The 27,074-nt window shown below is 46.1% G+C and overlaps 1 protein-coding gene across 2 annotated transcripts in view; it reads left to right on the top strand.

Annotated features, from left to right (window-relative positions):
* RAI14 (retinoic acid induced 14) overlaps positions 1 to 27,074 on the top strand; it is a 277,999-nt gene that overhangs the window by 158,196 nt on the left and 92,729 nt on the right. For both annotated transcript variants that reach the window (XM_073620881.1, XM_073620891.1), the window contains exon 4: positions 21,095 to 21,183. In XM_073620881.1, the coding sequence (XP_073476982.1) occupies positions 21,095 to 21,183 (89 nt within the window). The remainder of the gene's footprint in view (positions 1 to 21,094; positions 21,184 to 27,074) is intronic.

A 27,074-nucleotide genomic window follows, 5' to 3' on the forward strand; every position in this document is an offset into this window, starting at 1 on the left:
GCATTTTTCGTGCATAGTGGCATTCTTTGCATAGTGGCATTTTTCGTGCATAGTGACATTTTTCTTGCATAGTGACATTTTTTGCATAGTGGCAGAGATTGCTGAGATTGCTGTTTTTTTTTTTGTTTTTTTTATCATCCAGCGGGCTGTGACCTGAGGGCTTTTTAAGCACTTGTGTTGATGAAGTGTGTGCTGCTAATTTTGAAGTATTGGTGAAAAAAACATAGCAAAACTGAGGAAACTACTAACTAAAGCCCAATACAAAGGGAGGGAGCCGCCTATATAGGGAGGTACCAGAGCTGGGCCACGTAGGAAGGTAGGAGAGTGAACAGATGTGAGGAAACTTGGGGCGCATTCCTGACCCCTGCACTGTGTACATAGCGCATTCCTGAGCCCTGCACTCTGTACGTAGCCCCTTCCTGACCCCTGCACTCTGTACGTAGCGTATTCCTGACCCCTGCACAATGTACGTAGCGCAATCCTGACCCCTGCACTCTGTGCGTAGGGCATTCCTGAGCCCTGCACTCTGTAAGTAGCGTATTCCTGCACCCTGTACGTAGCGCAATCCTGACCCCTGCACTCTGTACGTAGGGCATTCCTGACCCCTGCACTCTGTACGTAGCGCAATCCTGACCCCTGCACTCTGTACGTATCGCATTCCTGACCCCTGCACTCTGTACGTAGCACAATCCTGACCCCTCCACTCTTTACGTAGCCCACTCCTGACTCCTTCACTCTGTACATAGCCCACTCCTGACTCCTTCACTCTGTACGTAGCACACTCCTGACCCTGCACTCTGTACGTAGCGCATTCCTGAACCCTGCACTCTGAGTATATACATAGTCCTACAGATACAACCAGCCCTTCGAGGGAAACCATACTGCTGATGCGGCCCCCGATGAATTTGAGTTTGACACCCCTGCTCTAGGGTCTTTGATTAAAAAATCTATAATGTTTGGGGGTACTAAGCAGTGGCGGCTGTGGTTTTTTTTATTTGGGGGGGGCGGCAAACAACCAACTCTGCTCCCCAAGCCCACCCCTTTTTGAAGCCTATAAGAGAGTCTGGCTCTAATCACGTGCTCCAAACACCCCCCCCCCCCATTGGAATCCATGGGTCTGGCGCCCTGCATGTAGCTTAGGGGGCCGTATGCATAGATAGGGGGGAGCGACGCCCGCGCGCCCCTAATGGACAGGCCGCCAATAGTTCTAAGTAATTTTCTAGCAAAAAAATGCATATATTTACATGTATCATTGATGTCTGAATTGGTCCTGTATTGAGGTGGTTGGGAATTCATACTTATCTGCATTTACAGTGAGATCAGGTTGATGCTCAAAAAAAAAAAAAAACAAACAAACACAAGTTCAGCGCTGTAGGGCTTTTCATAAATGGATGCTGGCCACCATACAGAATTGGCTACTGGAGCAGACTTCTGCATTAGATGAAGGCTGGAATCCCTGTGTAGCTCTTATAGACTGTGTTCAGTTATAGAATATTTTGACTAAGAGAACCAGCTTGATCTTTTTGGGGTTTTTGGTTTTGAACATGTTAAGGAATCCGATGTAAACTTTGAACAGATGGACATCGCTCTGTGGTTCAGGATTTTTATTCCATTCTTAATTCTTAGTGTTCTACGCTAAATAGGGCGTCTCGGTTAAATGTCTCCTTTCTGTTCGCTGACCACAAAAATGTAGCAATCTATTTCATGAAAGGAGTGAAAGGTTCTTTTATTTAAAGAGGGTCCTGTAAAATATTATGAGCGCCTGCAATTCATTTCAGTTGCAGACTGCTCTTAGGGAAAAATAACGGCATGCGTCTCCCAAATGGGCTGACCGGTGATTTCTGTTCATTCAGGCATGGTTTACTGCCGGTAAAAACTGTATGTGTACCACCTGCAGAGCTGAGGGCAAGTCATCATTTTCAATTATATTTTAGAAGAGCCTCAGCATGGGGCAGAGATAGAGACGGCTGAGGGCTGCTGAGCAAACATAGAGTTTGGTCCCCTTGTTGAAAATACTAATTAGGTATCCATATATAATGGCTTACATACAGTATATACTATATAGAGTATACACATGTATATAGCCACAATAATGAGACATCACTCTACTTCCTGGCCAGTTGGTCTCCATCAGGTGATTCCAAAATGTCTACTGGCAATATCCACCACCTTATGGTCTCCAGCTTTCCCATTAGTCGCAACACTGGTATCCCTTTCTCTGATGCCAACAACTTTAATGGAAACACTTCCATGCTACAGCCTTGAAGCTGAATTTGAGGGTAGCAGCTAAATACAAATATGAAATACATATAAGGGAGCCGTTTTTACCAAATGATTTGTTTTGCTGTGTGTCTAGTCCTGAGTTTTGAGTCTCTTTCAGATGGGTGGCAGCATTGATGTGCACAGCTTATTGCCGGTGGAAGTGGCGGCCGGCACTTACCCCATCACCGGCAGCCTCCCCTGCTCAGCAGCCTGCTGTTCTCCTGCGGCCTCCCATTCTCCAGGTCATCACGACGGCAGCGGCTTACGTTTCCTCCATCCTCCTCGGGAGTCTTCTCTTTTTGGCCAATCATAAAACGAGTCTCACACCCGCTTCTGATTGGCCGGATTGAGGATCAGTGTTTCAACAGCTGGGTGGGCTCTGGACACATCCTCATGCTATGCATGAATCTATCCATTGAATATAGGGGGTGGAGTGGAGAGAGGTGGTGGCGCCCGGGCGCCCCTAATGGTGGGGCCGCCTCTGCCTGTTGCATTAGGGTTGCATGCGTGTATGTCAGCAGAGCAGTGAACTATGTCAGTAGGGCAAAGATTGGTGTCAGTAGGGCAGTGAACGTTGTCAGTAGTTAGTTATGTATTTTTTTAAATGATTTTTTTACAGTTTTAATTTTTTTTATTTTTTTACAATGCTATTTTTTTTTTTTTTTTACAATTTTTTTAGCAGCCTTTTTATGGGGCTTTGCAGAAATATCAAGGGTATAAACAGACCCCTAATGTCTCACTTTTGAGACAGAGAAAAAATCTGAGGACAGAGTTTCCCCAGTCCCTTTCTCTGCAGCAAACATAGTTTACTATGCTTCAGTTAAGAATGAATACAGGAACGATCAGTACAGATCTCTCACTTTGTTCATTCAGAAAAGGAAGGGGTCGGTTAATTAAATATTTACCATCCCCTTCCCTGCTCCTGAGAGGAGAGGAGGGAAGCTGGCAGCACTGCAGGGGGGAGACAGGAAGCAAGGGGAATCAGCGCCACGCATTTGTACCCAGGCAAATCCCACACACCCTGTGCGCACGCCTATGGGTGGCAGTGTCTACTGCCCATTTTTCAGACCCAGCGTGTTGAACAAAAGAAAATCAACCTATTCCCCCATCCACACATACGAGGTGGATGGGAAAATCCCTTCTAAGATGCTATTGTATTCTGGAGAGAGTTCCCCACCATCAGAATACACCCATCAGCACCACTGACTGTGCCCAACGACACTGATTGAGTGAAAATTTTTCAACAGGCTGGTTGTACAGAAGTCAATCAGCCAGCCTTTCCATAAATGGATCGAAATGCGGTCAGTAACTGCTAAGCCGGCTAAATTTCAATTCATCCATGGCCGGCTTAAGTTGGGTCAAATTTCGTTTTTTTTTACCACAGTGACAAGAAAATTCAAAGGAGTAGAATGGAAATTTTTTCTCAAATGAACAAATTTCTAGCAGTGAATGAAGTTTTCGTTTTGTAAAGTCCAATTGTTCCAAAATTATTATTATTATTATACAGGATTTATATAGCGCCAACAGTTTACGTAGCGCTTTACAACTTGTGGGTAGACAGTACAAATACAATACACTTTAATACAGTAGGAATCAGAGGGCCCTGCTCCGTAGAGCTTACAATCTAAGAGGGAAGGTCAAGAGATACAAGAGGTAATTACTGTGTACAGTTAGGTGGGGGGCCAGATAGGCTTCTCTGAAGAAATTAGTTTTCAGGGATCATCAAAGTGGATAAAGTAGGAGAAAATCAGACAGATTGGGGTAGAGCACTCCAGAGGATGGGAGAGGCTCTGGAGAAGTCCTGAAGGCGAGCATGGGATGAGGTGACAAGGGAGTTTGAGAGCAGGAGGTCTTGGGAGGAGCGAAGAGAACGATTAGGTTGGTATTTTGTGACTAGGTTAGAGATGTAGCTGGGGGCCAGGTTGTGGATGGCATTGTAAGTTATAGTTAGTATCTTGAATTTAATTTGGTGACTGAGTGGCAGCCAAATGGAGGGATTGGCAGAGGGGTATAGCAGACGCTTTGTGAGGTGGATGAGCCTGGCAGCAGCGTTCATGGTGGACTGAAGTGGAATGTTAAAAGCAAAAAAAATTTTTAAGCAATTTTCAAATGACAGGCCGTCAAATATATTGAGAATTTCCGTACAAATTTTTGCACTAGCATTTTATAGAAATATTTGTAAAAACATTTGTATAAAAATTCTCATCGGTACATTTGATGACCTTAACAAATGTCATTCAAAGATGCTTCAAAAAAAGTTTGCTTTTAACATTCACTTTTGGAGTGAATGGACCTTCCCGAACGAAAAACACTTCTACTGTTAGAGAGTCGCTCTTTCAAGAAAAATATTTCCATCCTGTTTCTTCAAACTTTTCTGTCACTGCAGTTCAAAACGGATGTGGATTTGACCCCACTGACAATTAGAAAATTAAAGGAATGTTCTTAAAACTAGGACTTTCAAACTAAATTCAACCACTCTATGGTCAGTTCTAGGCTTCCATGCAGTCACGTCTGATATGTGGTGTCAGATGTCCACCATGACAATGTGACATTGACTTGGTGTTTCCGGTATCCAGCTGGTAATTGCTGCAGCACCCATAACTGATGAGCCTTGTTCCCAGGAATGTGTGTGATAGGACTATAGATAAGATGACCACCTTGGCCCGGCAGCAGACAATACATGGACAGGCCGTTCTATGAGTCATTAGACAGGATGATGACTGACACATCTTCAGTGACTACGGGAATGGAGCCAGAAGAATGTAATTCATGTCTTCCCAAGTAACACTTTAGCACTACTAGAGCTTTGGGCAGTGTACAAGGGAACAGCTAAGCAGAGGAGGCTTCTATAAATGTTATTACATCTCTCAAGTGTTCTTTGGAAGTGTAGAAACAAGAATTTCACCCCAGGCTAATGCCGATCATAGCGGGACGCACGTCTTCTGCTGACTGAAACATTGCATACTAGAGTTAAATTGTATCTAAACCCAAGAACAAAAAACTGATAGTAATGCAGCTTACAGGTCCTTATGCCGCGTACACACGAGCAGACTTCTCGTCCGCCTGAACTCGGAAGGACTTTTCGACGGAGTTCCGACGAAACGGACTTGCCTACACACGATCCCACCAAAGTCCGATCGTTTTGAACGTGATGTGGTACGACTGGACTAGAATAAGGAAGTTCATAGCCAGTAGCCAATAGCTGCCCTTGTGTCAATTTCGGTCCGTCGGACTAGCATACAGACGAACGTTTTTTTCAATAGGAATCGAGTCCGTCGGAAAGATTTGAAACGTTCTATTTCTAAGGTCCGTCAGATTTTTTGACAGAAAAGGTCTGATGAAGTGTACACACGATCGGAATGTCTGACGGATTCGTTCTGTCAGACCTTTGATGCCCAAAAGTCCGCTCGTGTGTACACGGCATTAGATGTGGTGGTGGCATTAGTTTTCTTTTTTCATACTTTTTCTTTCACACTTCATTTTAACCTGGTGATCCTGTCATTAACTCACTTCCTGTCCTAGAATGGCAACTGTACTGAGCAGTGTTGTCACCCTAGCACAGGGAGTGTTAGGACTACATAGCACCTCCCTCTCTTCTCTATAACAGTGGGGGGTGTTTAGTGGTCCACTAAGATGGCAGACAACAATGCTAAATGTGCAGAAGCACGGAGTACAAAAGTGATCAGTTCACTAAATTTCTGGCAGGATAAACAGGTATAACAAAACACTTTTAATGGCATATTTAGCAGATCAACACTGAGAAAATAGGAGAAGTTTGATGTTAGAGTTTTTACATAGGCTTTAATGCCATTGGGAGGAATTAGATAATTAAATTAACTAAGCTACTGTGGATCCGAAGCCCAAACCATTTTTTTTAGTTTGCACATGTACTCGTGCAAATCAGTGGTGGCCGGTGCTTAATATATTGGGGGGGCAGCAAACTAACACCAACCCCCCCACCCCCTATGGGAGACAGCCGGGAATGTGGCGATTGAACACAACCCCCCCCTTCCCAGAGACAGAAGGGAATGTGACAGTGGTGATCAGGGCATTACCTTTGGAGTCAGAGGAAAGAGCTGGGCCATTGATTCTCCTCCCGGGAGAACAGGTAATGTGTCCTGAGATTTGATTGGCCAGGGAGTCACAGGAACTGCTTCCAGATTGGCCGGGAAGAGAATCAGGAAGATGATAGCGAATATTGATTCGCTATTGTCACACAACTGGGTGGGTTTTTGAAGCCAATTAGAGTCTCAGGCTCTAATCATGTGCTTAAAAAAAAAACCCCATTGAAAGCCATGCGTCCGGCGCCCTGCATGTAGATTAACCACTTGAGCCCCGGACCATTATGCTGCCTAAGGACCAGAGGTCTTTTTCCAATTTGGCACTGCGTCGCTTTAACTTTTAATTGCGCGGTCATGCAATGCTGTACAAAATTTGCGTCCTTTTCTTCCCACAAATAGAGCTTTCTTTTGATGGCATTTGATCACCTCTGCGGTTTTTATTTTTTGTGCTATAAACGGAAAAAGACCGAAAATTTTGAAAAAAAATGATATTTTCTACTTTTTGTTATAAAAAAAATCCAATAAACTCAATTTTAGTCATACATTTAGGCCAAAATTTATTCGGCCATATGTCTTTGGTAAAAAAAAATGTCAATAAGCGTATATTTATTGGTTTGCGCAAAAGTTATAGCGTCTACAAACTAGGGTACATTTTCTGGAATTTACACAGCTTTTAGTTTATGACTGCCTATGTCATTTCTTGAGGTGCTAAAATGGCAGGGCAGTACAAAACCCCCCCAAATGACCCCATTTTGGAAAGTAGACACCCCAAGGAAATTGCTGAGAGGCATGTTGAGCCCATTGAATATTTATTTTTTTTGTCCCAAGTGATTGAATAATGACAAAAAAAAAAAAAAAATATTTACAAAAAGTTGTCACTAAATGATATATTGCTCACACAGACCATGGGCCTATGTGGAATTGCACCCCAAAATACATGTAGCTGCTTCTCCTGAGTATGGGGATACCACATGTGAGGGACTTTTTGGGAGCCTAGCCGCGTACGGGGCCCCGAAAACCAATCACCGCCTTCAGGATTTCTAAGGGCATAAATTTTTGATTTCACTCCTCACTACCTATCACAGTTTTGAAGCCCATAAAATGCCCAGATGGCACAAAACCCCCCCAAATGACCCCATTTTGGAAAGTAGACACCCCAAGCTATTTGCTGAGAGGCATGTTGAGTCCATGGAATACTTTCTTTTTTGACACAAGTTGCGGGAAAGTGACAATTTTTTTTTTTTTTGCACAAAGTTGTCACTAAATGATATATTTCTCACACAGGCCAGGGGCATATGTGGAATTGCACCCCAAAATACATTTAGCTGCTTCTCCTGAGTATGGGGATACCACATGTGTGGGACTTTTTGGGAGCCTAGCCGCATACGGGGCCCCGAAAACCAAGCACCGCCTTCAGGATTTCTAAGGGCGTTAAGTTGTGATTCCACTCCTCACTACCTATCACAGTTTTGAAGGCCATAAAAAGCCCAGATGGCACAAACCCCCCCCAAATGACCCCATTTTGGAAAGTAGACACCCCAAGCTATTTGCTGAGAGGCATGTTGAGTCCATGGAATATTTTATATTTTGACACAAGTTGCGGGAAAGTGACAATTTTTTTTTTTTTTTTGCACAAAGTTGTCACTAAATGATATATTGCTCAAACATGCCATGGGCATATGTGGAATTACACCCCAAAATATATTCTGCTGCTTCTCCTGAGTACGGGGATACCACATGTGTGGGACTTTTTGGGAGCCTAGCCGCATACGGGGCCCCGAAAACCAAGCACCGCCTTCAGGATTTCTAAGGGCGTTAAGTTGTGATTCCACTCCTCACTACCTATCACAGTTTTGAAGGCCATAAAATGCCAAGATGGCACAAAACCCCCCCAAATGACCCCATTTTGGAAAGTAGACACCCCAAGCTATTTGCTGAGAGGCATGGTGAGTATTTTGCAGCTCTCATTTGTTTCTGAAAATGAAGAAAGACAAGAAAAATTTTTTTTTTTTCTTTTTTCAATTTTCGAAAGTTTGTGACAAAAAGTGAGGTCTGCAAAATACTCACTATACCTCTCAGCAAATAGCTTGGGGTGTCTATTTTCCAAAATGGGGTCATTTGGGGGGGGTTGTGCCATCTGGGCATTCCATGGCCTCCGAAACTGTGCTAGGCAGTGAAGAGTGAAATCAAAAATTTACGCCCTTAGAAAGCCTGAAGGCGGTGCTTGGTTTTCGGGGTCCCGTGTGCGGCTAGGCTCCCAAAAAGTCCCACACATGTGGTATCCCCATACTTAGGAGAAGCAACAGAATGTATTTTGGGGTGTAATTTCACATATTCCCATGGCATGTTTGAGCAATATATCATTTAGTGACAACTTTGTGCAAAAAAAAAAAAAAAAAGATTTGTCTCTTTCCCGCAACTTGTGTCACAATATAAAATATTCCATGGACTCGACATGCCTCTCAGCAAATAGCTTGGGGTGTCTACTTTCCAAAATGGGGTCATTTGGGGGGGTTTTGAACTGTCCTGGCATTTTATGCACAACATTTAGAAGCTTCTGCCACACATCACCCACTCTTCTAACCACTTGAAGACAAAGCCCTTTCTGACACTTTTTGATTACATGAAAAAATAATTTTTTTTTGCAAGAAAATTACTTTGAACCCCCAAACATTATATATTTTTTTAAAGCAAATGCCCTACAGATTGAAATGGTGGGTGTTTCATATTTTTTTTTTCACACAGTATTTGCGCAGCGATTTTTCAAACGCATTTTTTGGGGAAAAAACACACTTTTTTAAATTTTATTGCACTAAAACACACTATATTGCCCAAATGTTTGATGAAATAAAAAAGATGATCTTAGGCCGAGTACATGGATACCAAACATGACATGCTTTAAAATTGCGCACAAACGCGCAGCGGCGACAAAATAAATACATTTTTAAAAGCCTTTAAAAGCCTTTACAGGTTACCACTTTAGATTTACAGAGAGCAGGGGGGGACAGGGGTGCTTTTTTTTTTTTTTTTCTTTATTATTTTTTTGCTTTTTTATCTTATTTTTAAACTGTTCCTTTCATTTTTATTTTTTTTTTATTAATTTTATTGTTATCTCAGGGAATGTAAATATCCCCTATGATAGCAATAGGCAGTGACAGGTACTCTTTTTTAAAAAAATTGGGCTCTATTAGACCCTAGATCTCTCCTCTGCCCTCAAAGCATCTGACCACACCAAGATCGGTGTGATAAAATGCTTTCCCAATTTCCCAATGGCGCTGTTTACATTCGGCGAAATCTAAGTCATGAAATGCTCGTAGCTTCCGGTTTCTTAGGCCATAGAGATGTTTGGAGCCATTCTGGTCTCTGATCAGCTCTATGGTCAGCTGGCTGAATCACCGGCTGCATTTTCAGGTTCCCTGTTGGGACAGGAAAGCCAGAGAAAAACATGGAAGACGGTGGGGGGGGGGCATTCCCTCCCACTGCTTGCAAAAGCAGTCTAGAGGCTAATTAGCCGCTAGGATTGCTTTTACATGAAAGCCGACCGCTGGCTGAAAAGAATGATACCAAGATGATACCTAAACCTGCAGGCATCATTCTGGTATAACCACTCAAAGTCCAGCAACATACCTGTACGTTGCTGGTCCTTGTTAGGCATATATTGTAAACTTTTTTTTCATGCAGCCTGTGGGCTGAACAAAAAAAAGATATTGATCGGTGGGTATGCCCACCATTAGAATACCTCCCTTCATCCACCCACTTCTAATGATGGGCATACATGCACCATTTATATATGCCGAAGCATGGGGGCATCCTCCCGCAAAAGGCAGGAGCAAATTGCTCCTCCACCCACTGCTGCCCCCACGCTTCGGCATATATGCTGAAGTATGTAACTGTGGTGGTGAAATCACCTCCGACAGCGCTGGAGTCACGGCTTTATGTATCGTGGGAGCAAACGCTGTTGCTGTCAAGATAAATAAATCCGCGCTGCAACTGAATGGCATACCTGAAAACAATAAAATGGTTACCAACAAAACACAGTAAACGGTAAAGTATAAAAAATCTGAAAAGCAAACATGGTAAAACATAATAACAATAAAACATTGCAGAATAGAATAGAGTAAAAAAGAGCAGAACAATAGAGAGGGAATAGAGAGAGAGAGAACAATAAAACAACAACAACTATTTTTGGTTTTTTTATTTTATATATTTTTTTGTGTTTTTATTTTTTTTTATTTTTTTTTTATTTATTTTTTTTTACACTTTTTTTTAGTAACTTTTAACTTTTGTAACTCGTTCCAGGTTTGGGTCTCTCAAAATGCGATGGCATCTTGGGAGACCCTGTGTTAGTGTGCCTAGTCTGTGCAGTGCTGAACCCTACGCTAATACTCAACTAATGTATGGTAGCGTTCAAAGCATTCACCCATGCAAAGACCAGGATTGCCAGGACAGGAGGGACAATAAGACCGGGTGTCACGCCTAAATCCGCGCTTGCTGCAGACACGACATCTTTTTTGGGGGGCTCGTTGGGTAGGGGTACTCGGGATGGCATAAAGAAAATGCCGCTCATGCAGCCGGCTTACTGCATTTGGTTGGGGAAGGTGAGGTAGAGCACCGTCTGGAAACAGAAGGGCTCTGATGATCTCTTCCTGGAATTTAAGGAAGGATCCAGTCTGTCCTGAAGCTCTGTATAGCACATGAGCGTTCAGCAAAGCCAATTGAAATAAATAAACAGACACTTTTTTGTACCAGCGTCTGGCCTTACGGGCAACTAGGTACGGCGCCAACAACTGGTCGTTGAGGTCCACCCCTCCCATATTAAGGTTGTATTCGTGGACACAGAGGGGTTTCTCCACAACACCAGTCGCCGTAGGAATTTGGGTCATCGTGTCTGCATGAAGGGAGGTGAGAACGAAAACATTCTTCTTATCCCTTCACTTCATAGCGAGCAAGTTATTACACTTCAAGCAGGCTTTCTCCCCCAGCCTAAGACGGGAATCTACAAGCCGCTGGGGAAAGCCCCGGCGATTAGGTCGCACGGTGCCACATGCTCCAATCTGCTGATCAAACAAGTGACTAAAAAGTGGCACGCTCGTGTAATAATTGTCTACGTACAAGTGGTACCCCTTTCCGAATAAGGGTGACACCAAGTCCCACACTATCTTGCCAGCGCTTCCTATGTAGTCAGGGCAGTTTGTCGGCTCTACGTGACTATCTTTGCCCTCGTAAACCATAAAACTATATGTATAGCCTGTGGCCCTGTCACAGAGCTTATACATCTTGACCCCGTATCTGGCACGCTTGCTGGGAAGGTACTGTTTGAATGACAAGCGGCCAGAAAATGTAATCAGGGACTCATCAATGCAGACAACTTGATGGGGGGTAAACAAGTCTGCAAAACGTTGGTTGAAGTGGTTTACGAGGGGCCGAATTTTGTAGAGCCGATCGTATGCAGGGTCTCCACGAGGACGACAGAGTTCATTATCGTTGAAGTGCATGAACCGCAAAATCTGCTCGTATCGTGCCCTGGCCATGGAAGCAGAGAACAAGGGTGAATGGTAAATTGGGTCAGTGGACCAATATGACCGCAACTTACTCTTTTTATTCAACCCCATAAGGAGGGAAAGGCCCAGAAAGGTCTTAAATTCGGAGACCGAAATTGGTCTCCAATCTCTGGCAAGGGAGGACTGGGGATTAGCGGCGATGTGTTGACCAGCGTATAAATTGCTTTGGTCCACAATAGATCTATAGAGATCTTCGGTGAAAAACAGTGAATAAAAATCCAGTGGCATAAAGTCAACTGTTTCCACCTGAATTCCGGGTTGGCCAGTGAATGGGGGAAGTACGGGTGCTGCAGAAGTGGTGGGTTCCCAATTCGGATTGGCCAATGCAGCAGGAAGGGCACTATGGGCACGACGGGCCTGTCTTTGTCTTCTTGGTGGCAGCGGGACACTACTAGTGCTTGCCACCTCACCAGCTTGAACTGCACTTATGGGACTCGCCACGTCACCAGGTGATACTGCAGTGCTGGATGTACGACCAGGGTGTATTAGGCCGCTGGTGCTTGCCAGTTCACCAGAAGGAATAGCGGCGCTAGTACTTCTCTGCTCCATACGAGAGCCCTGCGGTTCTTGCACTTCAAGGACAGAAGAAGATTGGGGTCTGGTACGCCTGACCTTAGCAGGGACCACAACTCCGTCGTCAGAGCTATCTGTCATGGAGCCACTGTCCTCTACAGGATCGTATTCTGAGCCTGAACTTGACAGATGAGTGACTTCCTCTTCACTATCTGTCATGCTCAGAAACGTGTAGGCCTCTTCACTAGTGTACCTTCGATTTGCCATTTTGGGCTCTAAATTTAGGGGTACACTAGTGAGACTCACAGGCAAAAAAGCTCCTGACTGTCAGCGACTGTATCAAAACGCTACCAAAAAACTGTTAGCGATCGCAGGGATCAGGCCTGACTCTGCGAACGCTGCAGTTATGTGTGCTTAGTGTTTTGTAAGTGTCAGTTATCGATCGATACTGCACTTGGGTGGGCTGGGCAGGGCTGGGCCGAGGAGCAAAACGCAGGTGCTAGCAGGTATCTGGGCTGATCCCGCTAACACTGCGTTTCAGGGAACCCTAAACTGCTGGGGAGTATAGATCTGATCGGATCAGATATCGATCCGCTCAGATACTATAGCACTAAGGGAGGTGTATGCTGCGTGCGTGGGTTTTAGCGGTACTGGCGCTAACCTGACGCTGCCTGGGGCGACGCAGACCTAAGCTGACCCTAAAAATGTAATTTATATCACCGCCGGGCAATTAGGGGGTTAAACCTTTATAGGGTAATAAACGGCGGGTGCCCTAAAACTATAATAAACTGTAATAAACTGTAATAAACTACAAAAAACAAACTAGCTAACCAGCGTCACCCGTAACACTTATACGGTGATCGCTGGTGAAAGGGTTAACTAGGGGGCAATCAGAGGGTTAAAACCTTTAGCAGGTAGTATATGGGGGTCCCTGTCGCTATAAAACACTGACAGCGAACCTATATACTTACCTCCCTAACTAGCGTCACCTGTGTCACTAATACAGCGATCAGAAAAACGATCGCTTAGCGACACTGGTGACGGGGGGTAATCAAGGGGTTAACTTTTATTAGGGGGGGGTACCCTGGACCTAAGGGGGGGTACTCTAGACCTAAAGGGGGCTAACCTAACTGCCCTAACACTTGTAACTGACACAAACTGACACCAATGCAAAAAAAAAAAAAAAATGCTATTGGTGTCAGAGTGACAGGGGGTACAGGGGGGTGATCGGGGGGTGATGGGGGGTGACAAGTGTGCCTGGCGTGTTCTACTGTTAGTGTAGTGTTGTGCAGACTTACTTGATGTCTTCTCTCCTCGGCGCCGGATCAAAAAGACCGACTCGAGGAGGGATGACATCACTTCCTTTCCCTCTGTTTACATTACAGAGGGAAAGGAAGCATTCTCATTCGCCGGGAGCGATCGGGCCACCCCCTCACCTCATTGTTGGCCACCCCCTCACCTCTCATCGCCCGGGAAGAAATGGCGACCGCCTCGGGCACCGGGGGGGACACCGATCGGACCCCCCACCCGCGGAAGGCAAATCACGTATATGTACGTGATTTTGCCTGTCCGTGCCACCTTGCCGACGTAAATCGGCGTGAGGCGGTCGTCAAGTGGTTAAGGACCGGTGTCTTGCCGAGAAAGTACCCCCGGCGTATAAGGTCCCCCCTGTACTGTGCAGGCGCAGCGCTTGCGCAGTACGAACGACTAGGAGCCGCCGAAAATAGCCGAAGCTGAAAACCTTCAATCAGCTGTACACGGCGCCTGCGCCCTGGGTCCAGGTTCAAGCCCCACCATCCGAGTGGACCTAGAGGGGGAATAAAAAAGTGTCGAGCAAAGGGAGGCCGTGCCCGAGGCGTGGCGAGCAAAGCGAGCCCGCGAGGGGCCCTCTTACAGGCGCCATGTACAGCTAATTTCCAACTATTCGGCTTCGGCTATTTCCGCCGGCTCCTACTGCGCAGTAGAGGGGGGTCCTTATCCGCCATGGGGAACTTTCTCGGCAGAACACCAGACGCATGGATTAGGTGGGCTGTGCCCCGTATGGACTGCCCAACACTGGTGTAAATGCTTTGATGCCTAAAACCGATAACTTTTTTGTGCAGTTTGATGTGATATGAGCCCATACAAAATGAATAGGCTCAAATCGCACTGCAAAGAATCGCATGTGATTTGAACAGGAATGTAGTGCAATTCCTGTCCGAATCACTTGCGGTTTCCTGCACTGCTCCTGTGTGAGCCCTGGCTTGTCATAGTGACTTCATCCTGGGTTCACACAGGAGCAGTGTGGGAAACCGCCTATGATTCGGACAGGAATCGCACCGCATTTCTGTTCAAACCACATGCAATTATTTGCAGTGCGATTTGAGCCCATTCATTTTGTATGGGCTCAAATCGCACCACACCACACACACAAAAAAAAATTAGGTATAGGTAATTGGTATCGGTGAGTACTTGAGGAAAAGCATCGGTACTCGTACTCGCTCATAAAAAAATGATATTGGTGCATTCCTATTGAAAACACATGCAAAACGCATCATACATGCCTTCTCAGGTGTTACCATTGACTTCTATGGGCCTTAAAATGCAAAAAAGTGGACCTGAGGTGTTTTTAAAATAAAAACGCAGCCCACAGATGTGAACAGGCTCTTTCTATGACACATTTTAGCACGTTCCAATGTGCACGGTAAAACGCAAGGCCCAAGTTTTTTTTTATTTTGTGCGATTAGGTTTACTGTACTTTAAAGTGTTTATTGCTAGCAATACCAATCGGTCAGGACTATGCCTCACCTTTATCGTAAATTAGTTTTATTAATAGACAATGGAGCCTTTGTTATTATTATTCTTTCAGATAAATTTACGACAGGCTAGGGTGGAATGCGTGGCATTTGGTCGATGAATTACAATAACACGGCTGTCGATGCAGGAGAGCCGCTGTATCTGGATAGGGCAGATTACAGGAATGTAATACTGGGAATTAACGGGCTTGAAATGTAGACCTATCATTAGGTAAAGAAGCCATGCATTGATACAGATTAGGGTACAGCTAAGCCATCGGTGTGAAAGTATTTCAACACATACTTGTCCGGGAAATAGTTTAGTGCACCTATTCTTTTCTTCTCCTCCTTCCCTCCCTCAGCAAATTTAGTATACTAAATACTCTGCTTTCTTCATTGTGTAGCCAGTCTTTTGCTACAAAGCCACCGAAATTATTATTATTATACAGGATTTATATAGCGCCAACAGTTTACACAGCGCTTTACAACTCGAGGGTAGACAGTACAAGTACAATACACTTTAATACATTGGGAATCAGAGGGACCTGCTCTTTACAATCTAATGCCCTGTACACACGGGTGGACTTTTTGACCGGACTGGTCCGACGGAACGAATCCGTCGGACAATCCGAACGTGTGTGGACCTCATCGGACCTGCAGTGGACTTTTTCGGTCGAAAATTAGACGGACTTTAGATTTGGAACATGTTTCAAATCTTTCCGACGGACTCGAGTCCGGTCGAAAAATCCGCTCGTCTGTATGCTAGTCCGACGGACTAAAACCCACGCTAGGGCAGCTATTGGCTATGAACTTCCTTATTTTAGTCCGGTCGTACGTCATCACATACGAATCCGTCGGACTTTGGTGTGATCGTGTGTAGGCAAGTCCGTTCATTAGAAAGTCCATCGAAAGTCCGTTGTAACTCCATCGAATGTCCGTCGGAAAGAGCGTCGGTCCTTTGATGCCGAAAAGTCCGCCTCTGTGTACAGGGCATAAGAGGGAAGGTCAAGAGATACAAGAGGTAATAACTGCGGGGGATGTGCTGGTGGAGAAGATAAATGTACAGTTGTTAGGTGGGGGCCAGATAGGCTTCTCTGAAGAGATGAGTTTTCAGGGATCGTCTGAAAGTGGATAAAGAAGGAGAAAATCGGACAGATTGGGGTAGAGCATGCCAGAGGATGCAGGATATACAAATGGTGAGGAACCTTCTGACGGGCCAAAAAAATGGTCAGGTGGATCAGGACAACCAACCGACATCCCTAACCTAAATCTACAAACTGTTGGTTGACACAACGTTAATGGTTGGTGTGATATAATTATTCGTTTTTGTGGTATTAATCACAAATTTGGTAGAATTCCTAGAAAATTGCCATGTCAACGGCATAAGGTGAAGTCATGGCAGCTCATTTTTTTCCAAAAAACGTCTTCAAATTTAAGATTAGAAGCTGACTGGATGTATAGGGCAACCGGAACACTCTTCATCTTAAAAAGCTTTTCAAACACCGAAACCCTTTGTTCTCTGACATCTTAGCACTTCTTGGAGGTCTCTTACAGCACATGATAAGCCCTCCAAAACCACAGTGCAAACCACAAATTCCTTCATCTGAAGAGGCAAGGGAAAACTGTGTAAGTGGCTGTAACCAACGAGAGCCAACTGTTTGTTCATTGTCTGCACATTTCCTGTCGCTGAGATTTTAGACAGCACACTTCTCATGCTTTGCCAGAAGACAGCATATCTGATTCATGAATGGAAGGCTAAATGAGCAGAAATAATGGACGTTCCCTATAGCCACCATTAAGTCAAGAGCCTAATGCTTGCCATACACTAGCGGAATTTCTAGCAAACGGTTAAACAAAAATTTTCAGTGAGTTCGAGGACTTGACGAATGTCATTCCAAAGTACTTCAAGAAACATTTGCTCTTAAAATTCCATTTTGGAATGAATGGACATAGCTGAATATAAACCACATTCATTGTTTGAGATTTGTTTGATTTCTCATCACTGACCTAGAAAATGAAGGTCAATTTGACCCTACTAGCCATTAGAAAATGGAACTTTCTTAAACTGAACATTTTCAAACATAATTCTACTAGTGTATGGCTACCTTATGCCTCCCATCTCCAGAATTCTTCCTTTTCTAGGCCAAGGCTTGAGTGAGACTGGAAGTGGAACAAGTCAGGACACTGGAAGGAAGGGGTCTGATTTAAATCAGTTTTCCATTATAAAGGATAGCACAGTGGGGTTGATTTACTAAAACTAGAGAGTGCAAAATCTGCTGCAGCTGTGCATGGTAGCCAATCAGCTTCTAACTTCAGTTTGTTCAATTAAGCCTTGACAAAAAACCTGGAAGCTGATTGGTTTCTGTGCAGAACCTGCACCAGATTTTGCACTTTCCAGTTTTAGTAAATCAACCCCATGTCAGAAACCATAAAATCAGGCCGAGACAGAAGTACAGTTAGATCACACTTGTTTAATAATAAAAGTAAAAAAAACAAACGTAGTCAAAACATAGCCAAATTTCAGTAACCGGAACGGATAGGCAGCCAAGCCAGAAGTCAGAGATCAATGTAGAGCAACAGCAAGCAGGATCTGGAGCCAGAAGGGATGTCAGCAAAGCAAGTCTTGAACAGGATCGCAGGAGAGCGCCTCAGTTTCTGTGATGTTGACCAAGGCGAAGGCAGAGCTCCTCTGGAGTAGGCAGGACTAACGAGCAGGATATCATCAACAGCTGAGTAACTGTGGAGAGATAGGAGCTGGCAATTAGCCGACAGCTGAGCAGCCAGCTCAGAGAAGGAAGGGCTGAGCCCAGCCCTGACACCCCACAGGCTTAGTGCAAACTCCACAGCAAAGCACTGTTCCAAACTCTTTAAATCCTTCCTTATCTCTGGTAAACCAGGTGCCAGACCAAGGGAGCCCATCTCTGTTCTGTGTACTACTGCTACATCAATCACAAGGCCACACACTGATAATGTAGCTCTTCATAAAAAGCTTTATTCAGCCAGAACACACACATATGGAGTGTCCCTGCCTACGGACCCCCCCACTGACACATTTCACCCTTCAATTAGAACTAAAACTAAAGGCAAAACTTTTTTCTTCATTTTGTATTGTGTAAAGGAGGGTTATAACCCCTGTCAGTTTTATTTTTGCTATCTGTACCCCAATGGAGATTTTGCCCATCGCTTCCTGTCCCATTGCCAAAACAGAACGTGAGATGAAATCTCTCCAAAGTGAAGGAACCCCTGGTTGTCACCAGAACAAGTGCTCCTATTGGATGATTTCCCTGCTCTTACTGTTCTGATGACAACCCAAAATGTGTGATTTTCTTTGGTTGTCAGTGATATCAGTAAACAGGACAAATAGGGTGGGTGAATCTCCCTCTTCTATGTAAAATTAAAAAAAGTTTTGGCTTTAGTTATACTTTACGCTCTACAATTATGCCTGTAAGGGTGAAACGCATTAAAGAGGGTGGCCCATAGGTGGGACTCTTAATATGTGTTTTGACTAAATAAGGATTTGTACGAAGAGTTGTGTGATCAGTGTGTGGTCTTTTGATTCATGTAGTGGCTTAGTGGTTATCACTTCAACCTTGGAGCTCTGGGGTCCTTGGTTTGAGCTTCAGTCAGGACACTGCCTGTGTTATGCTTGTGTGGGTTTCCACGGGGTACTTTTATTTTGTCCCACACTTAAAGACACACTAATAGGTTATTTAACTCATGTCTAGATGGCTGTAGTACGATATTCTACTCACTTCTACTATTGCGTCCAAGATGGCTGCCTCAACAGCAGATGAAGCGCTATATATTAAGTAGCACTGTGGCTGCGAAGTGAAGGAGACACATAATAACTGTTTACGTGGTTCAAATTTGTAAAGCTGGCAAAACATACACTATATTACCAAAAGTATTGGGACGCCTGCCTTTACATGCACATGAACTTTAATGGCATCCCAGTGTTAGTCCGTAGGGTTCAATATTGAGTTGGCCCACCCTTTGCAGCTATAACAGCTTCAACTCTTCTGGGAAAGTTGTCCACAACGTTTAGGAGTGTGCCTATGGATGCCTAAGAATGTTTGACCATTCTTCCAGAAGTGCATTTGTGAGATTAGGCGCTGATGTGGTTGAGAAGGCCTGGCTCAAGTCTCCGCTCTAATTCATCCCACTCGCTCATCCATGTCTTTATGGACCATGCTTTGTGCACTGGTGTGCAGTCATATTGGAACAGAAAGGGGCCATCCCCAAACTGTTCCCACAAAGTTGGGAGCATGAAATTGTCCAAAATATCTTAGTATGCTGATGCCTTAAGAGTTCCCTTCACTGGAACTAAGGGGCCAAGCCCAACCCCTGAAAAACCACCTTACACTATAACCCCCCCTCCACCAAATGATTTGGACCAGTGCACATAGCAAGGTCCATAAAGACATGGATGAGTGAGTTTGGGGTGGAGGAACTTGACTGACCTGCAGGTGCCCCAATACTTTTGGTAATATAGTGTAGCTCTAAATGCTGCTGAATTGGCTGAAATTCAATTCAAGTTTTTAAACGCTGGTTTCAAGCTGTCAAAAGAAACAATCAGAAGAGGTTGCCTCAGCGTCCTGTGTACATTAGGCCTAAGTGCCCTTTTTAACCACTTGCCGACCGCCGCATGTACATTTACGTCGGCAGAATGGCACGGCTAGGCAAATGGGCGTTGAATTTGCCGCTGTGTGGTCGAGCTCGCAACCCTGCCGCGGGCTCCATGAGTAGGATCGCGGGTCCCGCGGACTCGATGTCCGTGGGGATACCCATGATCGTCTCACGGAGAGGAAGAACGGGGAGATGCTAATGTAAACAAGCATCTCCCCATTCTGCCTAGTGACACTGTCACTGATCATAGCTCCCGGTGATCGGGAGCTATGATCAGTGATGTGTCACACGTAGCCACGCCCCCTAACAGTTAGAATCACTCCCTAGGACACACTTAACCCCTTCCTAGCCAGCTAGTGGTTAATCCCTTCACTGCCAGTGTCATTTTTACAGTAATCCGTGCAATTTTATAGCACTGATCGCTGTAAAAATGCCAATGGTCCCAAAAATGTGTCAAAAATGTCTGATGTGTCCGCCATAATGTCGCAGTCCCGATAAAAATCGCAGATCGCCGCCATTACTAGTAAAAAAAAAAATGTATTAATAAAAATGCCATAAAACTATCCCCTATTTTGTAGACGCTATAACTTTAGCGCAAACCAATCAATAAATGCTTATTGAGATTTTTTTTGCCAAAAATATGTAGAAGAATACATATCGGCCTAAACTGAGGAAAAAAAAATAGTTTTTTTTAATATATTTTTTGGGGATATTTATTTTAGCAAAAAGTAAAAAATAATATGTTTTTTCAAAATTGTCGCTCTATTTTTGTTTATAGCGCAAAAAATAAAAACCGCAGGGGTGATCGAATACCATCAAAAGAAAGCTCTACTTGTGGGGGAAAAAAAGGACGTCAATTTTGTTTGGGAGCCACGTCGCACGACCGCGCAAATTGTCAGTTAATGCGACGCAGTGCCGAAACGCAAAATGCGCTCTGGTCTTTGGCCAGCCAAATGGTCCGGGGCTGAAGTGGTTAAATTGAGTTTTAAGAGCCATGTACCCAATGGGCTTGTCTGTAGGTGGTAAATTGCCTGAGTTGACTCTTATCTGATCATTTATTAAAGAACTTCAAAGAACGATTGTAATATCCGTGTACATGAATGTGCACATAAACATAGCATCATAGACAAGTGGTTTAAGCCGGCAACTTAGTGCATTTGTTTTCGTGCCAGAAAAAGATTATATGAAGGAATTCTTGTGTCATGAGTTTCTGTACTTAAAATTCCTGAAAGAATTGACAGATATGGACGGCAGCTACTGAACGAGATTGTAAAATTAATCTGCCTTTTCCTTTCAGCTTTCACCTCGCTGCTACCAAAGGGAATGCAGACTGCCTCAAGGTTATGTTGACGCACGGGGCGGATGTCTCTGCTCAGGATCTGTCAGGTACAACTTATCAAACTCTGCTTAAATAAGGAACAAAAAAAAAGAAAAAAGTGAAAAGGTGAAAAGTAAAATTTATTGCATCAGCTGTGATTACAATTGCTGTCACTTTAGGTGTTGTTAGGCCTTGTATATGAGGCAAGGGGGTGGATTTACTAAAGGCAAATAGACTATGCACTCTGCAAGTGCACTTGCTCCTGAGCTTAGTAAATGAGAAGAAGCTTCACTTTGCAAAGAATATACAGGCATACCCCACTATTAAGTACACAATGGGGTTTATTTACCATTTTCTATTTTCCTTGCATATGATTGGGTATTCTTTGCAATGTTGAAGCTTCTCCTCATTGCTAAACTCTGGAGCAAGTGCACTTGTAGAGTGCACAGTCTATTTGCCTTTAGTAAATCCAACACTATGTATTCAGGGAAGTATGGGAAAACCAAAAAAGTGTAGCGCTAATATCAAAAGTAAATAAGTAAGTAAGCTAAGTATGCCCAGAATGCTGGAATAATGTGTATGAGGAATACGTCCCTGCATGCATAGGGCCCTAAATACAGACAGCATCCAGCCGCCTCTGATTTCAACATGGCATTCATTTAGAGCCCTTTCACACTGGGGCGGTTTGCAGGCGCTATTGCGCTAATAATAGCGCCTGCAAACCGACCCGAAAGTGCTGCTGCTTTGGAGCGGTGCGTTGGCAGGATTGGAAAAAAAGTCCTGCCAGCAGCATCTTTGGAGCGGGGAAGGAGCGGTGTATTCACCGCTCCTTCCCCGCTCCTGCCCATTGAAATCAATGGGACAGTGCGGCTATACCACCGGCGAAGCGCCTCTGCAGAGGCGCTTTGCGGTGGTTTTTAACCCTTTCTTGGCCGCTAGCGGGGGCAAAACCGCCCCCACTATCGGCCGAATACCGACAGTAAAGTGCCGCTAACAATAGCGGCGATTTAACGCCACCGCCGCCCCCGCCCCAGTGTGAAAGGGGCCTACGACAGAATACTGACAGTATATTGTATGCTGCAATTGTTCCCAGTTTTTACACTCTACACCCTCCCTGCCCCGGTTGGTCTGTGCGTCAGTCAGTCCCCCCGTCGCTCGGTAATAGTTAGGTACCTAAACTTTTTTTTTTTTTTTTTTTGCTTTGACACATCCTTACTATGTTATACATATACAGTGGGGATCGAAAGTTTGGGCACCCCAGGTAAAAATGTGTATTAATGTGCATAACGAAGCCAAGGAAAGATGGAAAAATCTCCAAATGGCATCAAATTACAGATTAGATATTCTTATAATATGTCAAAAAAAGTTCGATTTTATTTCCATCATTTACACTTTCAAAATTACAGAAAACAAAAAAATGGCGTCTGCAAAAGTTTGGGCACCCTGCAGAATTTATAGCATGCACTGCCCCCTTTGCAAAGCTGAGACCTGCCAGTGTCATGGATTGTTCTCAATCATCGTCTGGGAAGACCAGGTGATGTCAATCTCAAAGGTTTTAAATGGCCAGACTCATCTGACCTTGCCCCAACAATTAGCACCATGGGTTCTTCTAAGCAGTTGTCTAGAAAACTGAAACTGAAAATAGTTGACGCTCACAAAGCTGGAGAAGGCTATAAGAAGATAGCAAAGCATTTTCAGATGTCAATATCCTCTGTTCGGAATGTAATTAAGAAATGGCAGGCATCAGGAACAGTGGAGGTTAAAGCAAGATCTGAAAGACCAAGAAAAATATCAGACAGAACAGCTCGCAGGATTGTGAGAAAAGCAATTCAAAACTCACGTTTGACTGCACGATCCCTCCAGAAAGATCTGGCAGACACTGGAGTTGTGGTACACTATTCCACTGTAAAGCATAGTTGCCAACATTGTAAAAAAAAAATGTGGGACACTTTTGTGGCTGTAGGCGGAGCTGTCCAATAATTAGGGGGTGGGGCATTCACCAGTAGGCGTGGCCTATCAAAAACAGACAAGTGCGGCGCGCGAAGCGCGTCGCGCCGAAAAATGGGCGTGGTTTACGCGAAATTGTGGGCGTGGCTTAAATGGGCGTGGCTCTAGAGGGTGTGGTTAGAGTCTGAAATGAATGAGGGATGGAGAGGGGGGGAGAGGGGGAGAGAGAGGGAAATGACGGGACAGCAGCCCCAGATCCTACACAATAGAAATATGTGTATTCTAGAAAGTTTAACAATCAGCAGATAAAGATACTCCAAACACCTGGTGTTAATGCTTCAATCATCCCGGCACCATGGTTGTTATGGTGTCAGGATGATTGAAGCGCATTATTTCTATTATTACATTGTAATATAAAATGAAATCATTCAACTCACCATAATGCAGAATCAGTGGGATCCCTGAGCGTGTCACCTGCCACGTCGCCTGCCACCAGCCGTCCGTCCTTGCTTCAGATGTCCGAGCAGAGTCCGTCCTTGCATCAGGTGCCCCCAGCGGAGCCCCCCTCACACCAGGAGTCCCCGGCGGAGCCCCCCTCACATCAAGAGTCCCCGGCGGAGCCCCCCTCACACCAGGAGTCCCCAGCGGAGCCCCCCTCACACCAGGAGTCCCCGGCGGAGCCCCCCTCACATCAGAAGTCCCCAGCAGAGCCCCCCTCACATCAAGAGTCCCCAGCGGAGCCCCCCTCACACCAGGAGTCCCCAGCGGAGCCCCCCTCACACCAGGAGTCCCCGGCGGAGCCCCCCTCACACCAGGAGTCCCCAGCGGAGCCCCCCTCACACCAGGAGTCCCCGGCGGAGCCCCCCTCACACCAGGAGTCCCCGGCGGAGCCCCCCTCACACCAGGAGTCCCCGGCGGAGCCCCCCCTCACATCAGGAGTCCCCGGCGGAGCCCCCCCTCACATCAGGAGTCCCCGGCGGAGCCCCCCCTCACATCAGGAGTCCCCGGCGGAGCCCCCCCTCACATCAGGAGTCCCCGGCGGAGCTCCCCCTCACATCAGGTGTCCCCAGTGCCCCCGCCTCACATCAGGTGTCCCCAGTGCCTCACATCAGGTGTCCCCAGTGCCCCCCCACTCACATCAGGTGTCCCCAGTGCCCCCCCCACTCACATCAGGTGTCCCCAGTGCCCCCCCCTCACATCAGGTGTCCCCAGTGCCCCCCCCACTCACATCAGGTGTCCCCAGTGCCCCCCCCACTCACATCAGGTGTCCCCCCCTCACATCAGGTGTCCCCAGTGCCCCCCCCACTCACATCAGGTGTCCCCCACTCACATCAGGTGTCCCCAGTGCCCCCCCCACTCACATCAGGTGTCCCCAGTGCCCCCCCCCCCACTCACATCAGGTGTCCCCCCCTCACATCAGGTGTCCCCAGTGCCCCCCCCACTCACATCAGGTGTCCCCAGTGCCCCCCCCACTCACATCAGGTGTCCCCCACTCACATCAGGTGTCCCCAGTGCCCCCCCCCACTCACATCAGGTGTCCCCAGTGCCCCCCCCCCACTCACATCAGGTGTCCCCCCCTCACATCAGGTGTCCCCAGTGCCCTCCCCCCCTCACATCAGGTGTCCCCAGTGCCCCCCCCACTCACATCAGGTGTCCCCAGTGCCCCCCCCACTCACATCAGGTGTCCCCAGTGCCCCCCCCTCACATCAGGTGTCCCTCCCTCACATCAGGTGTCCCCAGTGCCCCCCCCCCTCACATCAGGTGTCCCCAGTGCCCCCCCCTCACATCAGGTGTCCCCCCCTCACATCAGGTGTCCCCCCCTCACATCAGGTGTCCCCAGTGCCCCCCCCCTCACATCAGGTGTCCCCAGTGCCCCCCCCCTCACATCAGGTGTCCCCCCCTCACATCAGGTGTCCCCAGTGCCCCCCCCCTCACATCAGGTGTCCCCCCCTCACATCAGGTGTCCCCAGTGCCCCCCCCTCACATCAGGTGTCCCCAGTGCCCCCCCCCACTCACATCAGGTGTCCCCAATGCCCCCCCCCACTCACATCAGGTGTCCCCTGTGCCCCCCCCCACTCACATCGTGTCCCACAGCGGTGCACGCGCTCACCCCCCACCTAGAACCCCCGCCCCTTTCCATAACAGACTGGCAGCGGGGCGGGGGGTAGGCGGGGCGAGGCGGGGCGGGCCGAGGCGGGGCGAGGCGGAGCGGAGCGTGCCGAGGCGGGGCGGGCCGAGGCGGAGCGGGGCGGGCCGAGGCGGAGCGGGGCAGGGGGTGGGCGGCGACGCAGAAGCTTCGTCTAGCCCCCCCCCCCCCCCAGCCGTCTTCCTGAACTCCAACAAAATGGCGGCCGGCGGAGACAATGTCTCCGCCGGCCGCCGACCTCTAGCGGCGGCGGCGGCGGCGGTTTCAAAAACCGGAACCGAATTTTTCGGGACATTTTCCGGGACGCCACAAATGCGGGAATGAAGTCCAAGTCCCGGGAATGTCCCGGGAAATTCGGGACAGTTGGCAGCTATGGTAAAGAGATACTTGTACAAATATGGTCTTCATGGAAGAGTCATCAGAAGAAAACCTCTTCTATGTCCTCACCACAAAAATCAGCGTTTGAACTTTGGAAATGAACATATAGACAAACCTGAGGCATTTTGGAAACAAGTTCTGTGGACCGATGAGGTTAAAATAGAACTTTTTGGCCGGAATGAGCAAAGGTACGTTTGGAGAAGAAAGGGCACAGAATTGAATGAAAAGAACCTCTGTCCAACTGTTAAGCATGGGGGTGGATCAATCATGCTTTGGGGTTGTATTGCAGCCAGTGGCACAGGGAACATTTCACGAGTAGAAGGAAAATGGATTCAATAAAATTTCAGCAAATTTTGGATGGTAACTTGATGCCATCTGTGAAAAAGCTGAAGTTAAAGAGAGGATGGCTTCTACAAATGGATAATGATCCTAAACACACTTCAAAATCCACGGAGGATTACATCAAGAGGCGTAAACTGAAGGTTTTGCCATGGCCTTCACAATCTCCTGACCTCAACATTATTGAAAATCTATGGATAGACCTTAAAAGAGCAGTGCATGACAGACAGCCCAGAAATCTCAAAGAACTGGAAGACTTTTGTAAGGAAGAATGGGAAAGATACCTCAAACAAGAATTGAAAGACTCTTGGCTGGCTACAAAAAGCGTTTACAAGCTGTGATACTTGCTAAAGGGGGCAGTACAAGATATTAACTCTGCAGGGTGCCCAAACTTTTGCAGATGCCATTTTTTTGTTTTCTGTAATTTTGAAAGTGTAAATGATGGAAATAAATCTAACTTTTTTTGACATATTATAAGAATGTCTAATCTGTAATTTGATGCCATTTGGAGATTTTTCCATCTTTCCTTGGCTTCGTTATGCACATTAATACACATTTTTACCTGGGGTGCCCAAACTGTATAATATAATACCTAATGTCTTGAGAAAGATGGACTGAGCTTCATCGTAACGTTGACTATATAAACGCTGCTGTTTATGACCTTCCTCCTCTGCAAGACCCCGTGAGTGCCTCTAAACCAGTTTTGGATTTATATACTAAAGTACAATGTGGGCGTGAAGCAAAGCATTGTATCCATGGCATGTGAACTCCCCCATCTGCTGCTACTGCAGCTCAAGGCCCCTTATACACTTGTGTGACTTGGGACAGCAACGTCACATGACAAGGTGTACCCCATGAATTCCAATGAGTACCATTCATATCTGTGCAACTTCAAGTCGCAGCGACTTCAAAGTAGGCCCTGCACTACTTAGGTCTGACTTTGATGCGACTTGAGGTCCATAGACCTCAAGATTACACAGGCATTGCTTCAAGTCGCATCAAAATCGCGTGACATTCAGGCCGCACAAATGTGAAAAGGGCCTAAAGGAGTTGCAAAGTAAGGTTTTTTATCACAATGCATTCTATGCATTGAGATAAAAAGCCTTCTGTATGCAACAGCACCCCCTAATTCCTACCTGAGCTCCATTT

This window comes from Aquarana catesbeiana, linkage group LG01, assembly GCF_042186555.1.
Source record: "Aquarana catesbeiana isolate 2022-GZ linkage group LG01, ASM4218655v1, whole genome shotgun sequence".
Lineage (NCBI taxonomy): Eukaryota > Metazoa > Chordata > Amphibia > Anura > Ranidae > Aquarana > Aquarana catesbeiana.